The following is a 15,974-nucleotide window of genomic DNA, read 5'->3' as shown; positions in this document are numbered from 1 at the left end:
TTTCCTGTGGACACACTAGGGAAGCACACAGGAGAAGGGGTGGGAGGACTAGACCCCAGCCTGTGAGCCGCCAGGCGCTGCCTGTGCTGTGTGTATGTTGGGGGGAGGGGGAAGAGCATTGGGAGTAGGAGCCAGGTAGCTCAGAAGTCAGATTTTGCTAGCCGCCCAGCCAGGGCCAGTTTGCTGCTTTCCCTTGCCTCTTGTGTTCTCATCGCTTAAGAGAAGACCAGAAAAGCTGGCACTTGACACAGCTGTTCCTGCAGGCTGCTGGCTTTGTCCATATCCTTGTGCTCAGTGCCCGTGGCAGCCTGGAAACTGGGCGATCGATCCCTCCTGCAGGAGCTGGGACCCTTTACCTCCCAGACTGTGCAGCTGCCAGGGACTGGCCCGGCCCTGGGATGAACATGCTGCCTCCCACCTGTCTCCAGCGACTGACATTTGCCGGATCTCCCCGCGGCTTCATCTGCCAGCCCCTCACTTTGCCTGCCTGGAAAGCAGAGGTGATGATAACCTGTTCCCTGTGGCCAGGGTGGTGCTGATAGCTTGACATGCTGTGGTCTTCCCAGAGCCTGGGAAGAGGAGCTTTGCCGATGAGGAGAGCAGAGCGGAGTCAGGTGGGACTCATGCGGCTGCGGAGCATGCCGGCAGGTGCACAGTGGGCATATGTGCATCTGCTTCACGGTGATGGAGGCACGGCTCCTGCCTATGAGTTGCTTCCAACCTCCTGGGTAAAGGCTCCCAGGCTACTGTCCCATGTCCTGGTGAGTGCTAGAGCAGACAACTGAAGAAACACAGCTCCCAGCTGCTCTGGGCTCCTGTGTGCAGTAGTCCTTAGTGGCACAAGTGACTTTGTAGGTGTGCTCTCCTACCAAGAGTTGGGAGTTGTCACCCGATTTTCTGGGGGAGGCAGCTGAAGCTGCAGCTCTCTCGGTTGGCTGGGTGCTGTGGGAAGACAGAGGCCCAGGGCTTCCGCAGCACCTCCAGGCTGGGTGCTGTGGTGAACCTGGGGTTGCCTCCATACTGCGGGCAGTGGCCGAGGTGAGCCTCCTTCATGCACCCCACACTGCCGTTTGAATAGTCTGTGTAACATTGAGATAGGGAAAAAGCGTGAATCACCTCCATACAGGTGTCCTGCTGGCTAGGGTCACCTTAATGCCCCTTCTTTTGGGAAGGCTCCTAGTCTCCTTACCTTCCTTACCTGTTGGACTGACTTATAGCAATGACAGTGTAGAGAGCATGGACTTAAGGAGTTAGGAAGGTTCTGGATCTCATCCGTGCTAGAGCATGTTTTGTAAATAAGCTGACATTAGTACTCCCATTTTACAGCTGAGAAGATAGAGATACAGAAACATCAAGTGCCTTGTTCATAGGTATACAGCTGGCACTTGAGCTCAGAGCAGTCTGATGCCAAAACTCAGTGACATGGTGTGCTGACGGAGGCAGTTGTCTGATTCCAAGAAGCCCACTCTAGTTCCTTTTAGTAGGCTCAGCCATCTCCTTTCCTCTGTTCCCGCAGCTTAGCATGCATTTCAGCGTTACTGGCTGTGTCTTTTTAATCAGATTATGTTTGAGGGCAAAAACTAGACTTTCTTAGTTCTCTGTGACATTCTGTCATTTAGCAGGGTGCCTACCGGTTGCAGGGCTAAAGAATAGCTCAGGAGTTCAGTTATGATGCCATTTTGAGTAAAGGATCTAGATAATTTTCTGTAACAGTAGTGGAGTTTTGTTTTATATTTGCCCTATCCAGCAAGGTAGACACTTGCCACTTAAAGCTATTGAATATTAAAAGGTGTGACTTAGGGGGTCAGTGTTGTGGTGCAGCTCGTTAAGCTGAAACTTGGATATATCCTATGTTGAAATGGTTGGCTCAAGTCCCAGCTACCCTGTTTCTCCAGCATCCTGCCACTGTGCCAACCCAAATGCTTGGGCCTCTGCCACCCATATAAGACATCTGGGTAGAATTCCTGGCTTCAGCCTGGCCCAACCCTGGCTGTTGCAGCCATTCTCTCTCTGCTCCTCCCTCCCCCGTCCCTCCCTCTGTCACTCTGCCATTCAAATAAACCAATAAATCTTATTTTGCAAGTGTGACTAAGGAACTAAGTTCTAAGTAAATACAGCTGAAAGCTTAGTTGCTAAGCTTTGGTAGCCAAGTATCAAGTGTTGAGTAGCCACAGGTGGGTGTTGGTGTTACATATTAGGACCATGCAGGGAGAGCTGGAGGGTACCCCTGCAGGCATCAGGATGGCTTCCCCACTGCCAACATGAATGAGCTGGAAATGCCTCCAGACCTAAGTGGGAAAGGCTTTTCTTCCCTCCTCATCTTCTGGTTAAGTTCTAACCCCCACACCCCTGTGACTGTGAATGGAACCGTTTCGGTCTACTAGGTTCACTCACGTTCTGAGTTAACCTCCAGAATATTTTATTTTACTTTATTGGAAAGGCAGATTTACAGAGAGAAGGAAAGACAAAGATCTTTTATCCGCTGGTTCACTCTCCAAGTGGCCTTGGTGGGAAGAGTTGAGCCAGTCTGAAGCCACGAGCCAGAAGCTGCTTCCAAATCTCCCACATGGGTGCAGGGTCCCAAGGCTTTGGGCTGTACTCCACTACCCTTCCTGGCCACAAGCAGGGAGCTGGAAGGGAAGTAGAGCAGTTGGGACATGAACCGGTGCCCATATTGGATCCGGGCACTTGCAAGCCGAGGACTTTAGCTACTAAGCTACTGCACCAGACCCTGCTATATCTCTTTTTAAGAAAGAGATACAGAGAAAGAGAGTGCATGAGAGAATGAATGCAAGTGAGTATGTGTGCAGTTGCTTCCATCCATTGGTTTATTCCCCGAATGTCTGCAACAGCCAAAGCTGGGGCTTGCCAAAGCCCAGAGCCAGGAGCTCAATCTTGGTCTCCCATGTGAGTGGCAGGGACTGAAAGTTTTGATTTTTTAAAGGTATATTTCTTTGGAAGACAGAATTCTACTAGAGTCCAGTTCTCTCTTCTTTCATCTGCTGGCTCACTCCCCAGATGACCACAGTGGCTGAGTCTGTGCTAGGCCAAAACTTTTGGAACATCTTCTACTGTTTTCCCAGGAACATTAGCAGAGCAGCTGGGACTGAACTTGCTACCAGAGAGGATGCTGACTTGCCACAACAGCAGCTGTGGGACTCAAGCTTTTGAGCTACCATGTGCTGTGCCCCATTCCCACCCCACCTCCAGCACATGTATTAGCAGGGAGCTGGATTGGAAGCAGAGGTAGACCAGATGCTTAGGCACTCTGGTAGAGGATGTGCCCATCCCAGATTGTGGCTTACTGTGCACCGCCATGAGCTTGCTTTGAAGTATTTTTTATTTATTTGAGAGATGGAAGTAGAGACAGAGGCACAGTTCCAGATGTTTGCTCCACAGATGTCCTCAGCAGCTGGGGCTATGTGGGGCAGAGCCAGGAGTTGGAAACAGCAGTCTAGGACTCCTGCATGGTGGCAGCAACCTCATTACTGAAACTGTGGCCACTGCCTGCAGGAATCTGCTAACAGGAAGCTGGAGTCAAGAGCCGGAGCCAGGAGTTGAACGCAGGCACTCTGAGATGGAACTCTGGCATCTCAACTGCCAGCTTACAATTCTTTGCATATTCCTTTAGGGTGTGTGTTGGGAGGACGCCTCCCCTTGGTGGAGTAGCTTACTGTGCAGTGCTCTCGCATGAGTGCTTTTTATTTGAGTTTTATATCTTGACTTGAACCTAAGTAAAATAGACTTTTTTTCAACCCTAAATTTCTTTACAGTGTTCTCCAGACATCAAAGCCAGTTAATGAAATGAAAATTTTTGGTTAACCAGTTCTGTCTACTTTCCTTAAACAACTACTAGTTCAGCCAGTTTGGAGCAGACGTAGATGTAGGATAAAAGGATCAGTTTTGTCATATTGGAAAGACAGCTGAGCCAGGGAGTTGCAACTTAGATGTGTTGTTGACTGTGTGACCAGGTATTCTAGAGTTTGTCGTATTGCTTTACACACACAGTGCTTGTGTTAACTCTTCAGAATGCTGGTTGGGGAAGGGTAACAGTTTTATCCTAAATAAATCTCTGTTGTTAAATTCAAGCATGGTTCAAATTAGTTGGCGTTGTAGATAGTAAAAACTCTGACTCTCAAGATTCTGAGGTGTCTATTTTTTGTTTCTTTAAGATTTATTTATTTTTATTGGAAAGGCAGATGTATAGAGAAAAGGAGAGACAGAAAGATCTTCCATCTGCTGGTTCACTCCCCAAGTGGCTGCAAACAGCTGGAACTGAGCCAATCCCAAGCCAGGAACCAAGAATCTTCTCTGGGTCTTTTGAGTCGTTGGTGCAGGCCTCCAAAGATGTTGGATCGTTGGATCATCTTCCACTGCTTTCCCAGGTGCATTAGCATGGAACTGGATAAAAAGTGAAGCAGCTGGGACACAAACCAGTGCTCATATGGCATGAGATGCTGGGAGGTGAAAGATTAACCAGTTGAACCAGGTGAACTTTTGACACCTGCCTGCCAGAGATGTCTTATTACTAAGAGTGAAAAAGTATCTGTTTTTTTTTTTTTTTTTTTAAAGTATCTTTTCACAGTGACAATGTTTCGGGTCTTAAAAGTCCAGATGAAAGTTTCCCAATGTAGACATAAACTGTTTGGTATTTGGAAAGCTTCACTTAGTCATGTGGACATTTTGAATCGGCCAACTTTGATGGCGTTGTAGAATTGACTGTTTTCCTTCCTGGAGCTTCCCAGAAAAAGGCTTGCATTAGGGAAATAGCTTCTCCTAGTCATACTTGCTTGCAGTGGCAGGACCCTGTAACTGTTGAGATTTTGGTCTGCTTTTGAATAGTAATTGTAGTAGATAAAGGTTTCTAGTAGTCTTACCAGTTGGCCATCTAAACCAGGTTCTTACCAGGGGGTTCATACACTTCAGGATACCATGTTGAATTTTATGAACTTTAAACTATAATATGATTTAAGAATCTTGTTTTTTATTGGGTTATTCTTGTGTAGCAACATTTTAAAATGTCAGATTTTGTATCTGTTCTGTCTGAATTTGCCTACGCAATGAACATTTCCAAAGAGACAGAGGTGAGTTTCTGACAGGTATAAGGGCACAGACAGCTTGCGTGAGTCTTTTGGGTATGTTAGCATTAGTGAAATCTCAGTGTTTTGAAATGTCTAATTATGTCCTTATTTATTTCTTTTTGAAGAAAATTGTGACCAAAAATGGCAGTGATGTAATTTTATGGTTGGGAAGTTATATGTGGACAAGCCAGGAAATTCAGTAATGTTCCCCCAAGCAGTTGTAACTCAGGCGTATTGCATGCAGTTTTTATGGCTTAAAATATGATACTGTATAGAGTAATAGAATATACTATATTGTATATGTATGAGAGAAGAATTACAATTTTTGTGGGAGCAGTAATTTTACATATACATATTTCAGATGTGTAAATTTTTCAGTAACAAGGCAATATTAATACATATTTGTGTTTGAGATAAATATCTGTGAATACCTCTATTCCTGAATTGTAGACTTGATGTTGTAGACTGTATTTACTGCAAAGAGAAAGTCTCAGATTAGGATACAATGATTTATTTCCAAATTGCAACCTCACTTAGTCTTCAGGCAGTTCAATATGAGTTGGAAATCTGTAGTAGAATAAATGAAAAACTTGGTTTTATATTAACAAAGAAATCAAAATGGCATTTTCCTTCCTTTTCTTTCCCCCAAATTGTATTCCAGACCTGTTGGAACAGAGATCTAAAGTTTTTTGTTTTTTAAACATATCTACTTGAACTCACGTAGAATGGGGAAAACCTAGAGCAAAAGAATTGTGAATTGAGAATTTCTTTGATGTAAATTAAATGCTTTTTTCTCTTTTTTTTTTTTCAGCCAAATCAAATAGAAAACTTACTTTTCTGTATTTAGCAAATGATGTCATACAGAACAGTAAAAGAAAAGGACCTGAATTCACTAGAGAATTTGAATCTGTCCTTGTGGATGCTTTTTCTCATGTTGCCAGGTATGTTGTCTGTGATAGCTTTTATAAATTGATAATGCCTTATTTACTGAAGTGTTGTGGAGATCCAATTTTGATTTTGTGTTTTGTTGGGCCCTTAAGAAATCTCAAAAGTATAACCATTTCGGTGCATTAAAGAAATTCACCATTAAAGATTTATTTTTATTGGAAAGTTAGACATACAAAGAAGGTCTTCCATCTGTTGATTAACTCCCCAAGCAGCCGCAACGGCCTCACCATTATATTTTAAGCACATCTTTTCCCTCAAATGAATTAATTTATTGAATTCATGTAATATTTACCTCAGTTTAGCTGAGTTGTCTCATTAGCATATAATAATAATAATAATAAAAGCTAAATAGTCTGAGGGCAGTAAAGTAGTAAACTTCAGTAGCAAGGAATTAATTGTTTACACTGTATTGTTCACTTCTTCCTAGATGTCTAGTTTACTGTGAATATAATCATTAATGTAACTGCAGAAATAGTAACTTAGTGTGGAGAGAAAATGTTCGCACCAATTATGCTAAGTCTCTCCTGTTGTTTTTTGTGGCAGAGAAGGCTGGAGCATAGATCACACGTAGCTAATACGCATCATCCAAGCATATGTCAGATGAAAAGTTTTATAATTGTATGCATCTAAAACAAACAAACAAAAAAACTCGGCACAGCTTAGATGTCCTGGAGGAGCAAAAATAAGCTATTTTTGAGTAGACTGTGATGTTTATAGTTGTTTTAAAAATGAACATATTTATAGAAGAAAATTGAAGATGATGGAAAGAGGGCTAGTAGGTTAAACAAGTGTCCTAGGGTCTAAAGTATCAGTGAAAGGCCTTAAATGTTACAATATGCCTTAGACTTCTTGAAAGATTTGAAACACTTAAAGGAATGAAATGAGCAACTGGAAAGAAGGGAATGGCATCTAGCTTTCTAGAGATGAGGAAAGATACTTGTCTACAACATGACTATGTTGTTCTTTGGGTAGATACGGACACAGTGTCAAAGTGTTGTTAGCTTCAAAAACTACTGAATTCTAACAGAGTAAGCTTAGAACAGAGTGCTAGAATTATGATATGAAGCTAGGGGTAAAGGTTTTTTTCTGATTTTGATAAGGTTTATTTCATCGTTTCTTAAGTGTTAGTGAGAAAGCTCCCGTGTGCTAATTCACTCCCAATGCTTCTAGGTTAGGCGGGAGCTGGGAGGCGGGAACTATGTGGGTCCCCCACGATGTGGTGTGAACCTAGTTATCTGCATGTCTTGCTGCTTCCCAGCCTCTGCGTGAGCAGGAAGCTGGTCAGAAGCCGGACCTTGCAGTCAGATCGAGAAACTCTGATGGGACATAGGCATCTTAAGCACCAGGTTTATTGCTTATTGAGATGTATTAACTTTTGGGTGAAAGTTTCCAAGTTGCTTCAAAGGGAATGTCACCATGTATCTTAGTTGTGAAGCTACTGTGTGGCAATGTGTTGGAAAGCATCTGGGTCACTTTCTGGTCTACCTTCTTGGCTTCTTTAGTGTGTACTTAATGATAAGTTCAATGAGGGAGATGACCATTTATGTTTGGATGTTTGCTATCCCAGACTCCTAGTAGTGTGTGGCACGGTGCTGCTGGGCTGTCTAGCTTTAGGAAACACTGTTTATATACCCTTGATTCAAGTCATGTCCCAAGGAACTGGGCAAGATCACTTTCTGCCCTGACATGGTAAATACTAGTTTAATAAGTTTGTCAATGTTAATTCATTGGGAAAAAGATTTAGTCTAGGGAATTTGCTAAAGTAACTTCCTATACTGATAGTAAACATGACACTGTGATTTAAAATTTGATCCATGATCTGTACCTGTTCTGAAACTAGGAAAGGGTAAATAAAGATACAGGAGAGGAAGATGGTCAATACCAGGATTAAAAATTCCCTGTTTGGGAACATTTTAAAACAATGCACTATGAAAGCATCGTGACAGATTTCAAGATGATGTAGGAAGAAGCAGCTTGGCTGTTTTTGATGAAAAACGCACCTAATCCTTTTCTGTGTGCATTCTCCTAGTCTCCTTTTTAGGGTGCCATTGGGTTATTCTGGATTCCGTGTTCCCCAGGCTCCTTTTCCCAACCCCGTTATTGGGGCAGATACTTCAGTTGTGGTGTACCTTATCAAGTTAAGAGTGGCCTAAGGCATGCTCTGTGTGTGTGTTTTCTGTGGCCAGTTGATGAACAAGGATAGTTGATCCATGAAAAATGAGCAAATTGATTAGGAATGTTCTGAATTGAGCCGATCCGAAGCCAGGAGCTAGGAGCTTCTTCCTCATCTCCTACATGGGTGCAGGGTTCCAAGGCTTTGGGCCCTCCTCTACTGCTTTCCCAGGCCACAGGCAGGGAGCTGGATGGGAAGCAGGGCCATTGGGATAGAAACCGGTGACCATATGGGATCCTGGCTCATGCAAGGTGAGGACTTCGGTCACTAAGCTGCTGCGCTGGCCTGCAGACTGTGTTTTCCACACAAGTGCTGCCTTGTCTTCTCAGTTTGTGGCAGTGCTTGTCCTTCATTTTTCATATATGTGAGTGCCCTCTGTATTTATTCAGCACTGATTCAGACACTAGGGGAGCAGCTTTGAATAAGGCAGATAAGAGCAGGTCTCTGAACAAGATGGTTCAGTGGTGGCATGCACATAACAAAACAGGGTGTTGTTGAGTGGGTGACCTAGTGTGGCTCAGGGGGCCTCTAGGGAAATGGTATCTGAGGTAATCATATGGAGTTGGGACAGCTGTGCAGAAAACCTGCAATACACGTAGTCTTGGCTTTGTAAGAGAAATGGAAAACCATTGTTACTGACTGAACGTGTGAACAAAGAGAGAAGTAGACTGGCACCAGTTGTGCATGTCCTGTCAGCCTTGGGGAGAGTTGGGCTTTTATTCTGACGGCTGACGTGGAAAGCTTTGCAGCGAGGGAATAGCATGTTCCAACGTAAATTTTAAAAAGATCACTTGGGGTAGGCATTTGACAGTGGTTAAGATGCCGCTTGGGACAACTGCATCTCTTATCACAGTGTATTTTTAAAGACTTATTTTTATTTATTTTTGAGAGGAGGAAAGACAGAGAGGAAGATCTTCCATCCATTGATTCACTTCCCAAGTGGCCGCAATGGCCAGAGCTGAGCCAATCTGAAGCCAGCAGCCAGGAGCTGCTTCCAGGTTTCCCACGCAGGTGCAGGATCCTAAGGCTTTGTGCCGTCCTCTACTGCTTCCCCAGGCCACAAGCAGGGAGCTGGATGGGAAGCAGGGCTGCCAGAATCAGAAATGGTGCATATATGGGATCCCGGCATGTATAAGGCGAGGACTTTAGCTGCTAGGCTACTGTGCTGGGTTCACAATGTCTGGATTCATGTCTGCGCTCTTTTTGTACTGCTAGCTTGCTAATGTGCACCCTGGCAGACACCCAATGATGACTCAAGTACCATGGTCCCTGCCACCCAGTGGGAGACCCAGATTGAGGTTCTGGTTCCTGGTTTCAGCTTTGTCCTACCCCTGCTGTTGTGAGCATTTGAGGATGAGCCAGAGGGTAAATGGTTCTCTCTGTGTCTCTCAGACTTTTAAAGAAATAAAAATAAATAAATAATGTTTGCTTAGAAAGTAAAACAACAGAATCCATCTTTATAAATGCCTTGGGGTGGGAAATGGATTGTAGTGGAAATGGAGTTGTAGATTGTGGATGGATTTCCTCTCTTTCCCCCACCCACATAAAGCTATTAAGATTTATAGGAGTTGAGTAGTAGCTGGTAATGAAGAAATAAAAGGTGACTTCTAGGTTATTGAGGTAAGTGGATAGCTCCTGGTGCTATCTAGTGAGCTGAAGATAGGGGAAAAGATAGGTGCAGGAAGCCAGGAGTTGTAGCTGTGTGTGAGATGGCTAGGGGGTAATCCAAGGGGTGATGTCAAAGATCAGGGATAATACGGTCTGAAGCTTTGGGAGGGAACAGACTTCTGGAGGCAAAAATACAGGATATTTATTCTTATATTATGAACATGCAAACCTACTCCCAGGTTTTTTGGGTCCCTGGGAGAATTCACAGCTGTGATTTAGTACGAAGACTATAAAGTGATGGCAGTCAGAAAAATAAGAGGAGCGCGCAGTGAAGACTGGAGGAGCAGGGGAGCTTCCGAGTCTTCTCGCAGTGGAGTCGCACAAGCCTAATTCCCCAGTGTTGGGTCACGACAACCCGTGTGAGGTATTATATCAGGGAATTCCATTGCACAGGACCCAGTGTTTTTGGGGTAGTTCATGTGGGCATTCCCTGCCGGAGTTCTAGGATCCCAGGAACAAAGTGGGTGTTCATTTTCAGCTTTACTCACACACTTAAGTCACAGTAAGCTACCTGATCATTGGGAAATGCTAGGAACCCACTGACAGATTCTGGAGTTCTCCACTGTCAGCCAAGAGCCAGCCATGCCAGCGAGCACTTGTAAGGGCTTTCTGCAAGCTCTTCTGCACTATCTTTATGTGAGCTACTACTAAAAGTGCTGGAAACATGTGGAAAGAATTCCTGCCTGCTGTGAGTAAGATAAGATGGAAACCCACAGAATCAAGAGTGATCGTACCAAGGAAGTTCCACAGAACTGCAGAGGAAGAAAAGGCCTCCCAGGGTTGGCTTGGCAAGGTCCTGGGCATCCAACCAACACTGTAGCAGTAGTTCTGTTTTTGGGTATATAATACACATTTTTCACTTTTTAAAGTTAGTGGTGTTATCTGTATTAGAAATAAGCAGTGATTGAATTTATGAATAATCAGAATTAAGATATGCACTAGATGTGTTTGACATAAAACTAGTCACATTGGTAATTGATAGCAAAAGGGTTTTTTGTTTTTTTTTTCCACTTGAAGATACATCATTTTATGGTAGGTTGCTGCAACCTGAAGACAGCCTCTTCTGTTATGAAACGGCATTCTTGCTTTAGTTATCTCTGATTCCAGGTACTAAAGCAAGTGACTTTGAGTTTGCTGGAACTATTTACCTCTGAATATCAAAAATCAGTAAAAATGGTAAAGCAAAGTACCGACTTAAGTCTGGTCCAAAAGGAAATGACCTATCCTGGCTAATTAAATTCACTAATGAAGCGAGGATCCCATTTTAACTTAAGTGCTTATAGTGAAAACTTTTTAAATTGTTTTAATAGAATTGAGTATCAGTTTCCTCTAAACAGTATTGTGGGAGAAACTGCTAAAAACCAGCCTTGGTTTTGAGTCCCCAGGGTAAGTAGAGAGTGGGTGGGCATTGTGCCTCCCGCACCGCAGCATCTAAATTTTCTATGAGAGTTGTTCTTATGATTGTTTTCCTTCCTTTTAAGTGAATAGAAAGGATTTACAGAGAACATATTTTATGTTAAGGATATCAGCCAATTAAATTTTGATTAATTATGATTTAGTTATTTTAGTTATAATTCTCACCCCTCTAACCTGTGCATTTCATTTCATCAGACTTCCTTTTGCCTGTGGGCCAAAGCTTAAAGTGGCTTTCAGGGTTCATTTATCCTTCCTTGTTCATCTCTTTTCACACAGAACCTGCATCCTGCAGCTACCTGAATTATAGCTTGCCCTCTCTCTTTGCCTTGTTCCATTTTTGGAGTTCCTTCAAAGGAGAAGAGATAACATGACCAAAGGCTCATATACAAAAAAGGAAGTTTCTGAGTAGAAAGTACACGTTTGTTACTAGAATATGAATCCCCACAGGGGTATAGACAGGAAGTGAGACTACTCTAAGAGGTCTGAGGAGCTGGTCAATCAAGCCCTAGAGGTCAGGGCCTCGGCCCTTTTCTCTGCATTCCAAACATAGTAAATGTTGGTTGATAGAGGTGGTAAATGCTTAGTTGATTTCTTACATGAATGATGTTTGAAAGTTCAGTAACTGTGGGCTGCTGAAATCTGTATGAATTCTTAAAAAGAATGACTAACAATTACTAAATCTACGTGATGACAGATTAACAACAAGGGAACCATATAGCATATTAGAGTATAAGATACTTGGAGAAGGCTAAGTATGGACAGCAGGTGTAATTTCCAGTGTGGAGATATGGGGCTGATTTGCTGAAGAGGCAGTGGATGACTAGACACAACACCTGAAGAAACAGAGGGACTGACCTCCATGGCCATCTGGGGAGATGGAAGCAAACTCTTCAGGGCTTCTCAGGGTCGCTGATGTAGCGGAACGGAAAGAGGGGCAGACAGGAGATGAGGTCCAAGAAATACTGGGTGTGTTGAAAAAGAGTGAGCGTTTTATAAGGACTTTCACATAGATTCTGAAGAATAGGAAGAAACAGAAAATTCTGTGCCAGATGACATGATCTGCCTTAATACAACAGCTAGATTTATATTTTTAAAACTTGGAGACTAGGTGAGAAGCAGGAAGACCAGTAAGAGTAATTTCGTTCTAGTGATTCAGACACGGGATGGTAGTGACTTGCACCAGGAGGATAGCAGAAAAGTTGGTGAGATGCACGTCATTTCTGATTCTTTAGTGCTTTGATCCTGGTTAAGTAAAATTTGTCAACTACTGAATACTAAGAAAACCAGACCAGGATGAACCCCATTTCTGTGGAGTATCAACACAAACTTTGGAGAAGGGCTGCTGTGGTCAGGGTAGAAAAAAATCCATCTAAGTTGAGTTTGGTGTGCTGTCTTCCTCAAGTTCTGAATAACATTTGATGTAAAATAGCAAGTTGGCAAGGTATATTTTTTGATTATGGTCAGTAGAGAAAGTTGTTGCCAGCCAGCCAGCCAGCTTTGCAAACACAACAATCCACAATAACTGAGTGGGTGGTGAATGTCAAGGAAAAAATTATTGAGCTTTTTCCTTGCAAGTATAAATCACGGAGGTTGCATTATTCTCCATATGGTCTGAGGTTACTGGTTAGACACCTTTGTGTGGATATGGATAAAGACTTAGCCCAGAATTAATAGGAGTAAAGTTGAATTGTGAAGTTGAACTCAGTCTTGGCATTCATGTGTATTCGATTATATGTGTGTATGTAGAGATGTCAATGTGTCAGCACTGATGAGTTGTGAATGTATTTCCTATTTAAAAAATGTGTGGCTTTTAAAATCTTTTTGAAAAAATTTATTCTTAAATATTTGGCTTAATTTCCACTGGAATGTCAAGCATTACATTTCAATTAATGGCTTCTTAAAAAGTAAATTTATCACAATTGATGGGGTGAGTTTTTGGTAATTCTGTCTCTCAGACCTTGCCATTGGCTTTTTGTCCCATTTTCCTCATCTTCAAAAGGGAAAAAAGATTGCTTCTGTAACGTGATCCCTCTCATCCGCACCCGTGTAGTTTCTGTTCAAGTTCTGAGTGTTCAGGTAACACAGCATGCACCTTGCTCTTGCTCTTCTGTTTTAACTATGTCAATTATTTAGTCAGTTGTGTGTGTGTATGTGTGTTTTTTAAGTAGATCTGTCCTAATTAAAAACAAAAACTCTTAAGCTTATATATATCTTTTCGTCTTTTCTGGGCAGAGAGGCAGATGAAGGCTGTAAAAAACCTTTAGAAAGATTGCTGAACATCTGGCAAGAAAGAAGTGTGTATGGCGGCGAGTTCATACAGCAGCTGAAGCTGTCTATGGAGGACTCCAAGAGCCCTCCCCCGAAAGGTAGACATCACATGTTTACAGCTCTTGGTCTTTGCCTACTTTCGAATCACATATGAAAAGCTGCAGTGGGGGTTGCTGCGAGTCACCGGCGGTTGTATGATTCGTCACAGAGATGCTCGTGAATGATGGTGAGAATTGCCATGGCGCTCGCAGTGGGTGAGCCTGGTTCCCGTCCTCATGCTCCTCATCTCCACACCCTCGCGTGGGCTCTGCGCTCTCCTCACCTTCCCTCCATCCTCCAAAGACTCTGCTTGCACGTGGGTAGGAGTAGCAACATTGGTTAGAGTTGAGGTTTATCCCAATTATAATTTTACAGGATTTTGTCGCAGGCCTTTTGTTACCTAGTACAAGAACTTGGATAAGTCCCTTAAGCCTTTTAGAATTTGGTTTCATTGGTTATAAACATGGGATATATTTTTATAATGGGCAGTTTGCTATTCAGAATTGTTTTTGATCTTTACTGAACCCAAGATATCCTTGGGAGGTTTGAATATACCCATGTGTGTGAAATTTTACTAACTTCTTCATAAAACTTGTGTTGCTTTTTTTTTCTGTAAAGAATTAAGATTAAATATTAAATGGTTATTTGGTATTTGGCTTGTTTGCAGTTTTGTTCTAGTCGACAGAACATAATTTCTAAGCCCGATCTGCTCTGACTGTATACACCCTCATTGCCTGAATGATGAAATGCAAGTATGTGCTTGAGGATACTTTAACACCTGGTCTACCTCTGTTTTCCTTCCCCTGCCATTCCTTCATGTCCTCTGTAACTCTTTTGCCATCCTCTGGGTGCTCTGTTGGTACCCCTTGCCTTGCTTGCATCTGCTCTTATAGCCACCTGAGATGTCCTTCTGTCCCTTCAAACTGTGTAATGAACTCATGCTCCAAGAATACTACTCTAATCCTGACGTCTCTGCTTACCTGTCAGGGTATGTCTAGACATTCTGTCCCTTTTCTCTAATACTAGGTACAAGCCTTTGCTATTGACCTGAGCTGTGGATAGTGTATGTTGTAATGCCATTCAACGACCCTTTACTGTATACCTTTTCCAAAGTTACCGTATAACTTTTCTAAAGTTAAATGCATTTTATAAAAATTCACTTTCTAAAAGGTTTACTTTAAAAGCAGAAGTATAGAGCAAGTGCTTTCATCTGCTGGTTCACTTCCCGAAAGGGTGTAAGAGCTGGGCCTGGAGCTAGACCAAAGCTAGGAGCTTGGAATTGCATCCAGGTCTCCCATGTAGGTGGCGCTTGGGCCATTGCTCCGCCAGGTATATTAGCAGGGAGGAGGAGTAACCAGTGTCACAAGCAGTGGCTTAATTTACTGTCTCATAACGCCGGTCTCAGATTATATGCGTTTTATGGTACGGTAACTTTTCTGGGACCCAGAGGTCAGAGGCTTTCTAAAAATGACACAAGTGCTTTTAGATTGCAAGTCTTCATTTTAGTTGGAGTTACTAGAAAATAATTTAGGGTCATTTGAGTAGTAATTTTGGAAAAGCAAGCTGTTTCGTATTTTATGTCTGGTTATATCCTTTGGAAGTATTCTGTACAGCTTTAGAGAATTAACTTTGTCCCCACACTTTTAAAAAAATACATATATCCATTTATTTGAAAGTAGAGGTTAGAGAGAGGGGAGAGACGTATTTCCCACCAGCTGGTTCAGCAGCCGTCAGCACTGGGTTAGACCAACACTTGGAACCAAGAGTTTCAGGTGAATTCCCCACATGGGGTCTTCCTTGCTTTTCCCTAGGCATTAGCAGGGAGCTGGATCGTAGGTGGGGCAGCTGGAAGACAAACCAGGGCCCATGTGAGATGCCAGGCTTAGAGAGGATGGCTTTACCCACCATGCTAATGCCAGCCCCCAGCATTCTTTCCTTTACTTCACCCTAGTTCTGTTGATAGACAGCAGGGGTTTATTTTTTTTTTTTTTTTTTTTTTTTTTAAGATTTATTTTATTTTAATTACAAAGTCAGATATACTGAGAGGAGGAGAGATAGAGAGGAAGTGGAGCTGCCGGGATTAGAACCAGCAGCCATATGGGACCAAGGCGAGGACCTTAGCCACTAGGCCACGCTGCCAAGCCCAGCAGGGGTTTATTTATTTATTTGAAAGACAGAGTTCTAGAAAAAGGGAAAGACAGAGAGCAAGGGATTCTTTCTGTCGGCTTACTTCCCAAATGGCCACAACAAACCAAGGAGCGTCCTCTGGGACTTTTAAGCACTTGGGCTATTCTCTTCTGTTTTCCCAGGTGCATTAGCAGGGAACTGGATACAAAGAGAAACAGCCAGGACTCAAACCTGGCTGACATTAACAGATGGTA

General features: G+C 42.9%; 1 protein-coding gene across 3 annotated transcripts in view; it reads left to right on the top strand.

The window, feature by feature from the left end:
- RPRD1B (regulation of nuclear pre-mRNA domain containing 1B) overlaps nt 1-15,974 on the top strand; it is a 55,965-nt gene that overhangs the window by 782 nt on the left and 39,209 nt on the right. For all 3 annotated transcript variants that reach the window (XM_058679557.1, XM_058679556.1, XM_058679558.1), the window contains exons 2-3: nt 5,893-6,022; nt 13,519-13,652. In XM_058679557.1, coding sequence (XP_058535540.1) covers nt 5,893-6,022; nt 13,519-13,652 — 264 coding nt within the window. The remainder of the gene's footprint in view (nt 1-5,892; nt 6,023-13,518; nt 13,653-15,974) is intronic.

Source organism: Ochotona princeps, chromosome 22 (genome assembly GCF_030435755.1).
Source record: "Ochotona princeps isolate mOchPri1 chromosome 22, mOchPri1.hap1, whole genome shotgun sequence".
Lineage (NCBI taxonomy): Eukaryota > Metazoa > Chordata > Mammalia > Lagomorpha > Ochotonidae > Ochotona > Ochotona princeps.
Note: the sequence above shows the minus strand (reverse complement) of the source record. Positions and strands in the feature narration are given on the sequence as shown.